This window comes from Crinia signifera, chromosome 4, assembly GCF_055691185.1.
Source record: "Crinia signifera chromosome 4, ASM5569118v1, whole genome shotgun sequence".
Classification (NCBI taxonomy): Eukaryota; Metazoa; Chordata; class Amphibia; order Anura; family Myobatrachidae; genus Crinia; species Crinia signifera.
The window spans coordinates 55,101,037-55,116,274 of NC_139220.1; the positions used below are offsets into that span (position 1 = coordinate 55,101,037).

The following is a 15,238-nucleotide window of genomic DNA, read 5'->3' on the forward strand; positions in this document are numbered from 1 at the left end:
AAACAAGAACATTGATTCAAAAAATAACAGGTTAATCATTCTGTGGGTGACATTCTATGCTCTGCGCTAAATGCGCATGTTTAATTCGCACACTATATCGCCGCAAATCGCATTTTTCTAACTCGCACTTTTCAGTCCAAATTCGATTATTTAATGTGATGCGCATTTGAGGCTGAAAAGTGCGAAGAGTTGCGATTTGCGGCGAATTTTAGTCTTAAAAAAGTGCGATTTTTAGTCCGAAAAAAGTGCGATTTTTAGTCCGAAAAACGCGCCATTTCTTCCGCTGGTCATGTGCGAGTTTTGGACAAACCGGAGTGCGATTTACAAACCTGTCTCCGCATGACTAAGAACCCCCAAACCTATTGGCCCACCTATGTCCCCTCCATTATGCATCACACCCCCTATATAAAGGGCCATTGGCGCCATTTCACTCTTTGATAGGAAGTAAGGAGCATGGAGAGGAGCAGTGGAAGCGTTTGTGCAGGAAGAGGATTTGGTGGCAGAGGAACCAGTGGCAGAGGGAGCACTGGCAGAGGGAGCACTGGCAGAGGGAGCACTGGCAGCAGCCAGACAAGTGGGAGAGGCAGCAGTGTGGCAGGCAGCATGGCCACAGCAAGGCCAGCCTCAGCTCAGACCCTGGCCGTCCAGCCCCAGCAGGAGGAGGTGGAGGATCCGCTGGCATCCCCATCCTACAGCCAAGCCCTAGACCATACCCCACACCAGCTGCAGGAGGGCCACATGTCAGAGGTGGAGGAAGATGCTGGTGAGGAGGAGGAAGACACTGCCATGGAGGAGGAGGAGGGTGACATGGCTGGTGCAGAAAATGAGGAGGAGGAGGAGGAGGTGGTAGCTGGTCGCACCAAAAGTGGCCGCATGGTCAGGTTTTCCTATGAGGAAAATGTGGCACTTGTGAGGGCTATCATGCCAGTGTACGAGAGGCTGCTTGGCAAAAGCAACTACAAGACCACTGCCCAGCGCAAGCGCGCTATATGGAAGGACATCACCCAGGCGGTGAACGCTGTGAGTAATCACAAGCGCCTGGTGCGCAATGTGAAGAAGCGCTTCAACGATATCAAACGCCAGTTGAAGCATAAAATGGCCCTGGAGATGGAGTAGGCCACCAGGACTGGAGGAGGAAGCCCCACCACTGTCAGCTACAATGCGTATGAGGTGAAGCTGAAGCGCATCATCCCCCCTGAGGTCCTGCCTGGGATGCATGTGGCGGATACCGACAGGGCCCAAACGCCACCGCGAGCTGGTAAGTGTGACCCCATGCAAACTTTAACATACGTGCCAATGTATTATACCTGTAATGTGCACTTGTATTGTTATGCTTTGTAAAGTGCTGCTGTGGAACTACATAGCCCAGCAAGGTCATGCACAAGAAAATGGCTGCTCCTGCTTTGAAATTGCTGATAATGCTGGCCCTTGTAGTTCCACAACTAATCTGATTGATTATGAGTGTACCATTCTTTGCAGCAGACTACCATCTATGTGGACAAAAACCCTGTGGTGTAATGGAGGTTTAGCTGCCATGCCTACATACCACCGAATATCCTATAGTTGTCATGTGTACACTAGTTTACTACTAAGTCTGAAATGAAAGATTTGCCTGAAAACTAAACAAAGGGTGGTCCAGATATAATGCTGCCCTTTTCTATTGGGTATTGTCCATTATTGTGAATTCACTGCATGTTTTCTGAAAATGCATATCCATTGCAAGGTCCATAATGCCTGGCCATCTTTCCTTGTACAGATTGTCCGTCCCGAAGTGCTGCAGCATCTAAGAGAAGAAGGCCCGTTGCTGCAGAATCTGCGGAAGCAGGTAAATGACTAAACAACACACCATTACACATACAGTACACACACCCATGTCACATCAACAATATCTCACACTACATTCTGCTCCTGCTGCTACATTGCAACGGAAATGAGTGTAATCTGAGCTAGGCATGTGACATATTAATAATGTCATTGTTGCATGCAGTATCGGGGTACATGTGTAAGTGCATAACACCCCTAGGTATGGGCGTCAGCCATCTATAGGCCTATGTAAAACAGTATAGAGGACAGTGTGGCCTATATATGCATGAGTACTTACCTCTTCTCTGTATCCACAGGTGCTATACAACTAGGGTCAAACCAAACAGATTCTTCAATACTGGTGCTAGACGAAATGGACATCATTCTTGATCCGGTCGACACCTTTGCGGCAGAGGAAGAAATGCCGGGCTCGTCCCAGAGTGATCTTCCCCCAAGTGGGGTGCCTCCCAACCCACCCCCAACCACCCAGCAACCCCATACACCAGCTACTGCTTCCCAAGTAGCTAACTCCTTGGTGAATTTCAAGGAGAAGCAGCTTGAATTCATGGCCTCCCAAAGCCTCCAAATCGGAAATATACAGGGGTACATGCGTGACACCTTCCTGCAGTTGCGCAAAATGGCACGTAGTGTAAGGGTAGCTGTAGGCACTCAAGTGCGCATTGCCAACAGTCTTGACAGCCGTTTTGCAGAACTAACTTCTGCAATACGTGAGCAGAATAGCCATATTGGGAGCCTGGCCCAAACTCTTACAGCCCTAGCCCACATATGCACAGCGCAGACCAATGCCCTCCTAGCTATGCAGGCACAAATACAGCAGCAGCAGGAAGGCAATGTGGGAGGTGGCACTACCTCAACCCTCAGCAGTGTCTCCAGCACCCCAATAAGTGTCTCCCCCACTTCCCCACCCCGTCGTAGTGTGAGGACCCGTGGTGGGCTTAGTTCCGCCTCTAAAAGTGGTGTAGGGCTGCCTGATGCTGGCCGAAGGTAGCTGCTACATCAGTGTTTCTACATTAAAAAAGGCCAAATATCTGTCTACATGGCCCCACAGTTTGTATTTTGCACATGTTACATTGCAGAATGGTTTACAGCAAAACAAGTAAAATTTGCAAACCGCATTCCATTGTGTTTGTGTCTTTTTCTCTATATAAATTAATGTGTGATTTATAACATATTGTAATGGTATATGACTATGGGATTGCAGTAAAGTAGTGTGGTATAACTCCTTGGCTGGCAAAGGTTGTGGATGTACATTTACCAGCAGGCTCTGACACTCATGGTTTGGACTGTAATGGTTGTAGTGTGTCTGGGCATGCTGGAACATGTAGTTCCACAACACCAGTGAGCCATGTTTCACAGAAAACTTAATTGTTACATGTAACAAGAGTACTTAGAAGGTAGATATCAGCAAGGGATAGGTCAGCACCACCATGTGCATCTGTTGTGGACTGGTGTTAGGTTAAATATGGGTGGAAAGCGGTGGTACTGGTCAATAATTTGATAATGAGTAGACTTCCAACACTGGTACATTTTGGAGTACAGGCCACATGTGCTTACCAGAAAAGCTACGCCTGCTGATATATGTCTGCAACAACTTCTTTATAGCAAGTAACAGTACAGTACAATTCTTAGACAAAGTGGCCTGTGATAGCACCAAGGCCCATGAGGTCACAGACTGAGTGGAGGCTGTGGACAAATAGTAGAGGGCACACATTAATTAGTGCTGGACAGACACTACATAGTTGGCACCCACAAAATGGGCACAAGCATCTCTCACCTGCTCATATAACTCCGACAGGGTAATGGGGTTCAGCGTAACCATCCCCACAACCTGTTGGTCCGACAGGTAGTCCAGGTACAGGTGAGCACCATACATACGTGGGGTACCCAGTAGTGGGGGGGCAACCAGCATCTTTTGGCCACCTTCCTCCCTCCTGCGTTTACCCTCCAATTGGGACACATCACAGATAAGCAATTTTAAAATAGTCATACAAATCTACATGAATTAAACCCTCACAGGTGTCCTTATTAATGTTTAAAAAAAAAAAAAATTGTCTTTTATATTCTGTGTATTTGTATGTATTATATATATTTTTTTATTGATTTATGATAAAGATTAATTCAACAGTAACAGTGTGTCCAATACTCATTCCTTTTTAGACAGCCAATGTGTTACAATTATTAAAACCATCCTAACAGCAGCGCAATCTACTCCAAACCCCCCCCCCCTTTTATATCTCTTTTTGTGTGGGTCTGACGGGCCCACAGGAGTTATTGCTGCAGCTGAAATAAATTTTGCAAATTATTTTTCTTTCAAACAAACTAGATCTATAACTGCTGAGCGCCAGGAGGTGTGTCCCGGAGGGCCCTGTTTCCAGTGCCACTCCGTCACACACAAAACCCCCCTTGCTCTCCAATTGGGACACATCACAGATAAGCAATTTTAAAATAGTCATACAAATCTACATGAATTAAACCCTCACAGGTGTCCTTATTAATGTTGGGGTTAAGGTAGGGGGGTTTGGGATTGATAATGAATGCACCTGTGTTGAAATTAACCATGTGCGCACTTGACCAAAATGAGGTGTGTGCAAATGCGCCAAACAGAACCAGGTCTGAAAAAAGTGCGATAAATAGACACCGCAAAAGTGCGATTTGCAAATGCGCATAGCATTAAATAAGCGGTTTGTATAGTTTTGCATTGGAAAACATCTGGATGCGATAAAAGTGCGAATTAATCTCGCACTTTTGTTCCGCATACCTTTACGCACAAAATATGCGATTTCTGTCCCTTAACGCATCACGTTAAATTGGCGATTTCGCAGAAAAATGCGATATCGCCATTTTGTGGTCTAAATAACGCCAAAAACAGAAAATCGCAGAGCATAGAATGTCACCCTATGAGTGGTGTCCAGCAGTACATATATGCCAATCACTGTGTTCATTTCTAGGCAGGATTGATCAGCAATACTTATTACACTTATTACAGCATAATGCACTTTAACGTATTTAACTATTAATATATTGGCTTATCTTTGACATAATTATATGCTGTAATGCAGTGGCATGTGGGCAGATGTAACATGTGCAGAGGGAGTTAAGGTGGCCAAACATCTACAGATTTATTGTCCGATCTGTCTGGTTGGAACAAAATCCTGGTAATGGATGAGAGCAAATGACAGTTGTCCATTTGCTTTGAAATGCTGGAATTCTGCCAAAAACTGTCATTCAGATATTACCAGGTGTTTGTTCCAACCGGCCCAATCTGACAATCGATCTGTAGATGTATGGCCACCTTTAGATTTGTGTGAGTTATTTTGTTTCTATGCAAGGTAAATACCGGCTGCATTATTTTTACACTGCAATTTAGATTTCAGTTCCAACACACCCCACCCAAATGTAACTGTCTCAGCACGTTACATCTGCCCCACCTGCAATGCAGCATTTGTTTTGCCCATTTTGAGAACAAATTTGTACTGCGATCAGGTCTGAATAAGGGACATTATGCAGTGTTATATTTCACACAGTGTCACTGAAATTCCATTCTGAGTATTTGTGCTTCTTCTATTATAAACACGTTCGGGAGAAAACACACAATATTCACAATTGTAACCATGAAAATGGGTCATTTATCAGGATTTTTTTCTCCCACCAAAGTCATTCACTTTGCACTAGGACAAGCTCTTACTCTCTTTTACTAAGCTAAAGTATATTAATGAACCACTCTAAGACATCCTGACATAATTTTAACTAGATCGGAGCATTTTCATAGTTTTCATCATTTTCACCAAAAAAGTGAAACTTCAGGCCTCTTGCCAGAACAGAAGATGTTGACTCAAATCAAAAAGCTTTTGCACGTTTCTTATTCAGGTCATATCACAACTTTTCCACACTAGCCGATTTTGAATTTCTCAATTTCAGTTTTTTCACTCCGCCCTAATGCCTATATTCTGTATGTAATTGTAACTGTACCTGCATACAAATGTTCTGCTGCAGTGTTTCCAAGCCAATTGGTGTAGCATTATTTGGAATGCACTGCTAGAACTAGCTGCTACAACAGTTACATCAGTAGCAGCCAACCTACTGTACATACTACTTACATTAAAAAAAACTACAAAAATAATAGTTGGATACTAAAAATGTTAGTGGATGAGTAGATTGTGGTCATAAAGGAATATACAGTACATATAAAGGCATATACTGAACACAGAATCAATATCCATAAATGATGATCAATCATGCATCAGCCTGGCCATCTAACTCAGTGCAGGATGGATCTATGGAGTCATGTGGCAGTATTCAATTAGAGTCGGAAACTGCCGGGTGTCGGAAAACGTCAGTTTCCAAAATCTTTTAGTCAGATCTATGATTCGACTAATCAATTTTATTTACACATTTTACACGCGGGTTTAAAAAACGACTCCTTTAAATTAATTTGCCGTATTTTTCACGAATTGTAAAGTGGCCTTGGGATACTGGTACTGTACATAAAGTTAATAGTAGACTGTGGCTGAATTCCAGGGCAAAGATCACAAGGTCTCAGAGGTATCTCTGTTATATATGATATTGTTCAGGAATAGTACTAATTATCCCCCTGACATATAAGCTAAACAAACGCTTCAGTTTTATCTTACTACTTTATTTCTTAGAGGTTCTTGTGTTGCAAACTAGCACTTTTCTTTAAAAAAATACATGCCCAGTGGAATCACTAATCAATAGAGGCATAAACTGTACATTTTAAACAGTGACAGAAAATCTGTTTGGGTGAAATAAAGACGCTTACACATCAAAGGCATTTGACACTAGAAATGATGTTTGTAATACTGAATTGAAATGATTAAAACTCTCAGAAACAAAGTAAAATAGCACATTGCAAGAAATAATAATCATTGCAACTACCACAAATGTACAGTATACACCAATATGGCGTAATGTTAAAACCACCTCTTCTAATACTGTGTAGATCCCTTTGTGCCAACAAAATTTAAATGCTCTGACCTGTGGAGGCATGGACTTTAGCAAACTTTGAAAGCCTACAGAAATGTATTGATACAAGATTTAATTAGGTCGAAGATGAGCGTAGAATGTTCTCTCTTTTCTACGCTCATCTTCGATCTAATTAAATCTTACATCCATACGTCATACTTATGTTTTAAAATATTTTTTATTATTGTAGACTGTATTCAATACGCTGATGTTGTACGACTGTAATGTCAATCATACTTTGAAGATTTTACTAAATTCTTACCTTGGAAAAAACTCTCTTGGTTCATTACGGAGTTGGAGAAGGACATATGGACTATCAAATGAGTAAAAAGCCCTGAACCACATCAGGGAAGTGTATGTTGTTGTGAGTCACCCGGCCCTTGGGTAACATTGTGGTATAGCAGCTTTAAAATAATTTGTAATTTTTGGATATTGGGTTATATATATATATATATATATAGATATATATAGATACATACATACTGTATATATCTATATATCTATATATATATATATATATATTATTATTATTTATTTATTTATTAACAGTTTCTTATTTAGCGCACAGGGATTATTTTGAACACTCACATCAGTCCCTGCCCCAGTGGAGGTTATAATCTATATTCCCTACCACATGTACATGCACACACAGACATTCTAAGGTTAATTTTTTGGGAGCCAATTAGCCTACCAGTATATTTTGGGATTGTGGGAGGAACCCGGAGTACCCGGAGGAAACCCACACAAGTACGGGGAGAATATACAAACTCTGCACAGTTAGAGCCATGGTGGGAATTTAACCCATTACCTCAGTGCTGTGTGGCTGTAATGCTAACCATTAAACCATGCATACTGCCCAGAAATAGATAGATAGATAGATAGATAGATAGATAGATAGATAGATAGATAGATAGATAGATAGGAGATATATTTATCTATATCTATATTGAGTATCCATTATCTGAATGCTCAGGACCAGTAGGGAGCATTTCGGATAGGTGGCGCTTTTGAGGCATCCAAGGTCCCAATGATGCATTGCGCAGGTGCACCAGTGACATTATGATGTATATACATACAGTACATACACACACACACACACAATGTATATATTATATACCTTACCTTGCTTTTTGAATAGGTTGCTGCGCACAATCTCATTCATAGACTGCACTTTTTGTTGCTGCAGCTTCACAGGAGGGATGCAAGTGTAAAACTCATATAGCAGTTGGCTAAAATAGTAACAGAGAATAAAAGTATAAAATGTTTATCTTGAACCTTAATTTTATAATGATGAATCAATGTTTTATAGCTTTCCAGTGAAATAAAGATATTAAGATAAAGTCATGGATATTAAGAAGTTAATACAGCAATGCAAGAAGAAGAAAAGGATGGAGATTTATGCTGTGTACACACGGTGAGATTTGACATGAGATTTTGACTATATAGTCAAAATCGCATGTAGATCGTATGCAGATCACACAGGTTTTTTACCTTCAATTCCGATGTGCGCTCCCGTGACAGCACAAATCGAAACCCAGATAGACAGGGCAGCAATGACTATATAGTGCAAATCTAAAGCTGATTGTATGGATTGTATGTAAATAGTACAGAGATAGCAAAGATTGTATAGCATTCGAATCTTAAGTCGAATAGCAAGGTAATCTCACCGTGTGTACACACCATTAGTATGATCTTAGTTTCATCTGGGGGTACATTTCACACTAATATTTCCACACTTGGAATCCAAGCACACCCTTTGGGGGAAATTTCCTAAGATCCCCGATTACAGCCGATCACGTGTACAAATGGATACAACCGTGAAAGTAGTAGTAGTACGTTTATTTATAAGGCACCGCAAAGTGTCTGCAGCGCCGTACATAGCAAACAAAAAACAAATGACAAGGTAACGTACAGGGTGTGTTGAAAAATACAGTATAAATAGGGGTATAGCTGGTAGAAATAAAATCAGCATCAGTTCAGAAGTAGGTGTCAAAATTGTCGAGGAGACTGAATATGAAGTAGAGGAAGGGAAGAACCGGGCAGGAGGACAGGTGAGGTAATGAGGTAGGGTGAGTACGTGAGGAAGGAGGGCCCTGCTCATAAGAGTTAACATACTAAAAATAGGTGGGTGGACGAACGAAATACAAAAGGATAAGTAGGAACGGAGGGGAACGGAGGCAGGATAGGAGGATCAAAAGAGGTTAGGAGGAGGGATAGGCTAGTCGAAAAAAGTGGGTTTTGAGGGACCAAAATACAACCTGAGATTACGCCTAATTGACTAAACTGCCGAATTCTGAGGATTTGTATTTTCCAATGGAAATGTTATTCAAATTCGGCAGCCAAATACAGATGAGCATGAAGCCTGCACCTATCAATCAGATTCTTGGGGAGGAGTACCAAGTGTCCACTTAGGTGCTGCTCCTCAGTCCATTTGATGTTAGCTTTTTGTGGCTGATGCAAATGTGAGAAGCTCTGACACTTCAACAATTGTGTGACAGAATCAGGCTGACTGAGGCTGTAGCTGACGTCACAGGCTATCCCTGAAAATGCTGGATTACCACCCCAAATGCTGGCTTCTGGTCATTCTGGGATTGTGATTAGATCTATATGCTATATATTTTGCTATTTGGGCTCAGGCATGCACACTACTAGGCTGGCCAATCCCAAGATCGGGATCAGTGGGATCCTGGGATTTGGCCCCCAAAATGCCGGGATTTCAATCCTGGGATTGGAATTTCCAATCCCGGGATTTCGGTATTAGACTAGTATAATGCCGGGCAGAGTCTGAGCACCCGCTACTGAGAAAATAGGTCTACAGATGTGTCCACGTACATCTAGCCTCCTTTTGCATTAAATAGCCCTTCTAGTCAAGCTGGCAGCATCAGCCCACACACCCGACTCCCAGCAGCAACAGACCGCCCAACCACCCAACCGGCTCATGGCCGCACCCACACATATAAGTAAATATGCATGGCAGTTGGGGCGTTTTTCTTTTTATTAAGAAAGAAAAATCCGGGATCCTGGGAATTCCGGGATTGAGCATTTTTCAATCCCGGGATAGAAAACCTGCCCCGGGATTGGCTTCCCTACACACTACGATCCATGCTCAATAGTTTGATAATCAAACAGATTGTGAATTTGCACAGCAGCCATCAACTCATCAATCAGGCCCAGTCCTTTGTTTGAATGTAAAAGTTAAGAGAGGGTCCTTTAAGAATGTGTGTGGGAGATTTATTTGTATGATCTTGATAATGACTATTCATTTATGGTTTGTTTGGGGGTTGGATTACATCACGCCATGGCTGTCTTTTCTTTTCTAATTCAAAGCGCTACTGCAATTGTATCTGCATTCAAATTGCAACGTTACACTGCTTTCCACTGACCGCGCCACCATACTTTATCCTATATTAACTAAAATCCCCACTGAATCCTCTACAAAAAGGAAATAACCCTCCTCATTAAGGTGTGCACCTTTGGTTCTAAACAGACGGATATCCTGAAACCCAATCATTGGGTGCGCAACTACCAAATCCTCAGACCCAATGACCAACCACCAAGTTAACCCCCGCTGTCCCGCACCAAACCCCCCCCCCCCCTTACCTGTGACCTCCTTCTCCCTGCACTGTGATCCTCTTCCGGGTGCAGGGAGGAGGAGAGCAGCCCGCAGCAGCAGCACCAGCACTGGCGGGTAAGGGAGGGAGGGGGGAGCAGCCGGGACCCCCTGGGACCCGCTGACACAAAGCAAAGGACAGCTCTTAACGCTAGAGCTGTCCTTTGTCATAATTATCGCATATGTTAGAGCATATGTGATAATTATGCCAGCGATGGGTGGCTGCAGATGTTATAATATCCCGCCCTAACTCTTAATATACTAGGGACAGCCCCTCACAGATTGTGTTTATCTTTGTAAATGCAGATAAATGCATATGAAATGCCCCCATAAGTAGTACTACATTATTCAATTGTCTGCTCCTCCCCTTACATTATGGCAATGGCCTTGTTACTTGCAGTCTCGTACTCAATCAAAGGGCTAGATAGGTCACTGTTTACAACATCAAACAACTTCTATACTGAATTACTCTGTGTTGCTATGTGCTTTATGGGGACCAACTATTATCTTATTAACTACAAGTGTAGATTGATAGAGAAACAGGGGTAAATTTACCAAGATGGAAGTTCTATTCAAGATGGGATGATGCCCACTGCAACCAATCAGATTCAATCAATTATGGGCAACATCCCATCTTCAAAAGAATTCCCGTCTTATTAAATTTACCTCACAGTTTGGCCACTAATATTAGGTGTTCAGCTAATGTCAAAATAGATTTTCTGTATTCTTATTAAGAAGTTATTGGCATATTCCAGAAGCATATTTAATTACTTTATGTTAGCATAATTTAATTAGAATTTAGATTGTTAAATTATATTACATTTTTAATATGTTCTACATTTTAATTTCAAAGTTAATGTGGAGTTTATTTACTGCACTGAACTCTAGTCAGATGCAGGAATTTAGTGACAACAAGCTGTGAAGAGAAGCTGAGAGCAGATAAAATACCTACGGTGACAGAATAACACATACAGTAAATGAGGCTGATGACTACACAGGGGTGATTCTGATTGATGCAAATTCACACAGGAGCGCAATGTTTCTCTTTTGCACATGGGTATTTCTGCACATGTGCATAGCGAACAGAGAGTTCACCGGGTGCTCGCACACAACAGTGCGGGTGTGGGTTGGCAGGCCGGGGGACGTGTCCATGCGAACACCCAGCGTTTCATGGGCGTTCCCATGAAACGCTGGGAGTTCCCATGGTAATGCTCCGATGCCGCGGGTGCTGGGGCCGGCAGCTGACATCACTGGATGTCAGCTGCACGCCCTGTCCTCGTACAGGACACAGACAAAACTAAGACACCGAAGAGTGTCTTAGTTTTGCGTGTACGCACATCATTTGATGGTCAGTGGCCATCAAATGATGTGGGTGTTACCCCATAGGCTGCGAATGGATGTTTATGTAAAACATCCATTCGTAGCCGTGCGGGCATGTTCTCCCTGGGAAGGTGGTCGGGCAGCAATGTGAGCGTCGGGCGGGCTCAACCAGAATAAGGTATAAACCTCTATGTATTACATTAGCTACCGGGGAAAGGGATGTCTAATGTAGTCCCCAGGGAATTAGCTCTGTGTTGTACACCAGGAAACAGGTTCCATATTGTATACTCACCAACAGGCCATACAGTATGTATTGTACTGTACATTAGCCCAGTGACAATTATTTTGTATTGTGAATTAGCCACAGAGGAGTGAGGTCTGAATTATGCATAGTAATACTTTCTGCCCATTGTCCTTGTGCTGTTGCAAAGCTATTAGTGTGCTAGTCATAATGTACAGTAAGTAATCACTGCTGGGCAGAGCCGCCACTCGAAATTATGGGGCCCAGGACTGATTTCTAGTCCTGGGCCCCCTCCATGACACATAATGCTCTTTTTTATGCTCACTCACCGCCCGTCTGTGCTGGTCGCTGAATCCTAATGCTCCCGAAGTGCTTGATAGAAGCGCAGGCTACTCCTTCATCTCCAGATGCTAGCGGCCAATCAGAATGGCTACTGGTATGCGCGCTCTGATTGGCTCACCAGACGATGACGCAGTTTAAATGGCCGCCAGCATTCAGAGGAGTAGGATAAGCATGCACTCTAGAAGTGCTCCAGGAGCAGGGGGATTCAGAGGGGGCAGCTCAGCGGAGGCAGTCAGGCATGACCTACAGAATCAGGCAGTCAGCTTGACTCTGTACTTTTTTTAATTCTTTGAAGTTTTTTGAATAAAGCCAAAACATAGAAGTTCTGTGAGTGCTGCCTACTCCCCACCATACAGCATTTACTTTGGGAAGTCACCTGGCCAAGTATTCTGCAATGATATAATAATTAGTGCCGAGTGGATCTACTCAATATATTTAAATATAAATATATATATATATTTATTTTATTTATTTATTAACAGTTTCTTATATATATATATATATATATATGTCAAAAAGAAAGACAAGAGGGGCGCTCCATAGTGCATAAATGACAATTTAATAACAACATATAAAAACACGGTCCAGGAAAAGCAACACTGTACTCGTACCGAACCATGCAGCGCTGTGGGCTGGGTACCACAAGATATTCAAATTTTGAATGCCAGGCAAAGCTCCAACCACCAAACCCCGGGGCACCGCTGGAAACCACGAACCACCACTGGGGATCACCATCAACAGGTGTCAGTGTATCGGGAACAGCTACGGAGGAGGGAGCCGGGCAGCAGTTGGAGCAGACGTCACAGGCCCCGCATTAACGCGTTTCATAGTACAACTTCGTCAGAGGGCGCCCTCTGACGAAGTTGTACTACGAAACGTGTTAGGCCGGGGCCTGTGACGTCTGCTCCAACTGCTGCCCGGCTCCCTCCTCCGTAGCTGTTCCCGTGTGGTTCCCGATATCTTGTGGTACCCAGCCCACAGCGCTGCATGGTTCGGTACGAGTACAGTGTTGCTTTTTCTGGACCGTGTTTTTATATGTTGTTATTAAATTGTCATTTATGCACTATGGAGCGCCCCTCTTGTCCTTGACAGATTCTTCCCCCTCTCGTGAGTCCCGAGAGTTCAAAGAGGTGGCTGCTATTCATATTGAGGATATAGTGCACTAGCCCCAGGTGTACCCTGTTTGAGCTAGTCCATTGCTGGAGTGGTGCTAAGGAATCAGCGCCGCACGTCCATCACCTGCTTTTCCTTCTATATATATATATATATATATATATATATATATATATATATATATATATATATATATATATATATAAAAGAAAAGTCCAGGTACCGGCTCTCCCAGCCTTGAAACAATGCTGCCCCGGGTGCCCGCTGCAGGGAAGGGGGAGACCTCCGCAGGTATACAGCGCGTATCAGCAGCACTCCAAGGGACCAGAAATCAAGATACAAGATGCGGCTTAGTGAATAAACGGCAACGTTTCAGTGCCCAGTTTAATATCGCGGCACTTTCGTCAAGGCAATAATAATATCCGGTTCTGGGTCTTAAATACCGGCAGCAGAGTGAACAACAGCACTCTTCTGAAGAAGGACCATCTGGGTCCGAAATGCATTAAGAGACTGTGCTGTTTCTTTTGGATCCCTATCTGGCTAACTGGCGAGACCTGCTCCCTTGTTCCTGGACTGTGTGGAGGATCGATTCCGGAGTTGGACTTCACATCAGCCTGGGGTTTGAACTGTGGGATACGTGTGAGCAGCCTGTTGCCCTTGGGATTACCTATTGTGCCTTTTTAATCGTCTACCTTTGTGAGTGCATCTTTATATTAAAAACCATCTTTGTGTATAAATACTACACTATGATTTGTTTTTGTTAACCCCTATTGCTGCACCCTTGGTTGGGGTACAATATAGGGGTAGTTTCATTTCAGAGTGAAAAATCTCCAATGAAACATTCTGCAAATCATCACTCATAGGAGAAGGTCATGTATATTTAAACCTATCACTATTGGTGTGATTTTTGTTCTTGGGAACATCCCAAAATAGCGCAAAAGGGTGAACGAATCCTTTTTACTCCATTAGCTGTAATATGACACAAGTAGAGGTGGGCGAAGCAGAGAGCTTGCCTAAAATTTTAGTAGCTTCACCAGAGTGGTTGAAGCTAAGGGGGGAGTAGTGTGGCAAAGACAGCATCTTTGTAATGTGGAGGATCCAGACCAGGTTTAGGAGCAGTAGCAGCAACAAGCTGATGTAACCAGCAGCACTTGTGCTCTCTTGATATAAGTGATTCCAGGGCAGAAGGAAAATGCTCTTGATGGTGGATTATTTGCCCAAGTGATAGGCCAGGGCACGGGCTATGGTAGGGACTACTGGACCTTCCTGAAGTGCTGGTACTATGACCTGTATGCTGCATATGCTGTAACCACCATTACTGTGCTGATTATGCGGTATGCTGTTTTTCATGCTATGAAAAATAAAGACCAAGACATTATCTGAGCCAGTGTATGTGCTCCATTCATCACTATATATATATATATATATATATATATATATAGAGAGAGAGAGAGAGAGAGAGAGAGAGAGAGAGAGAGAGAGAGAGAACAGACTCTTGTTTTGCGCCACAGGTTTTTTGGTTACTATGTTAGGGCTGCCTAACTTACAAGATCCCCTGTTGGATAGGGATAAGTAGGGAGAGTATAGTTGACAATTGTAAGATGGCGCCCTTTTTTATGACCTCAATGATTGGGTCAATAGTGCCTTGTATTCAAACGTTAAAACAAGTAAAGTAAAGTCCAAAGTTTATAAACATTCATTAAAAAAGTCTCTTGTTCCACAACAATGTAAGTGGCTTTTCCAGAATTATTAAAAGGTTCACGATATTTCTTTTATTTCATGATAGCAAACAGAATGTTCCAACG

At 42.9% G+C, this 15,238-nt stretch overlaps 1 protein-coding gene across 4 annotated transcripts in view; it reads right to left on the reverse strand.

The window, feature by feature from the left end:
- DOCK2 (dedicator of cytokinesis 2) overlaps positions 1 to 15,238 on the reverse strand; it is a 707,149-nt gene that overhangs the window by 415,149 nt on the left and 276,762 nt on the right. For all 4 annotated transcript variants that reach the window (XM_083181781.1, XM_083181779.1, XM_083181780.1 and 1 more), the window contains exon 25: positions 7,930 to 8,036. In XM_083181781.1, the coding sequence (XP_083037907.1) occupies positions 7,930 to 8,036 (107 nt within the window). The remainder of the gene's footprint in view (positions 1 to 7,929; positions 8,037 to 15,238) is intronic.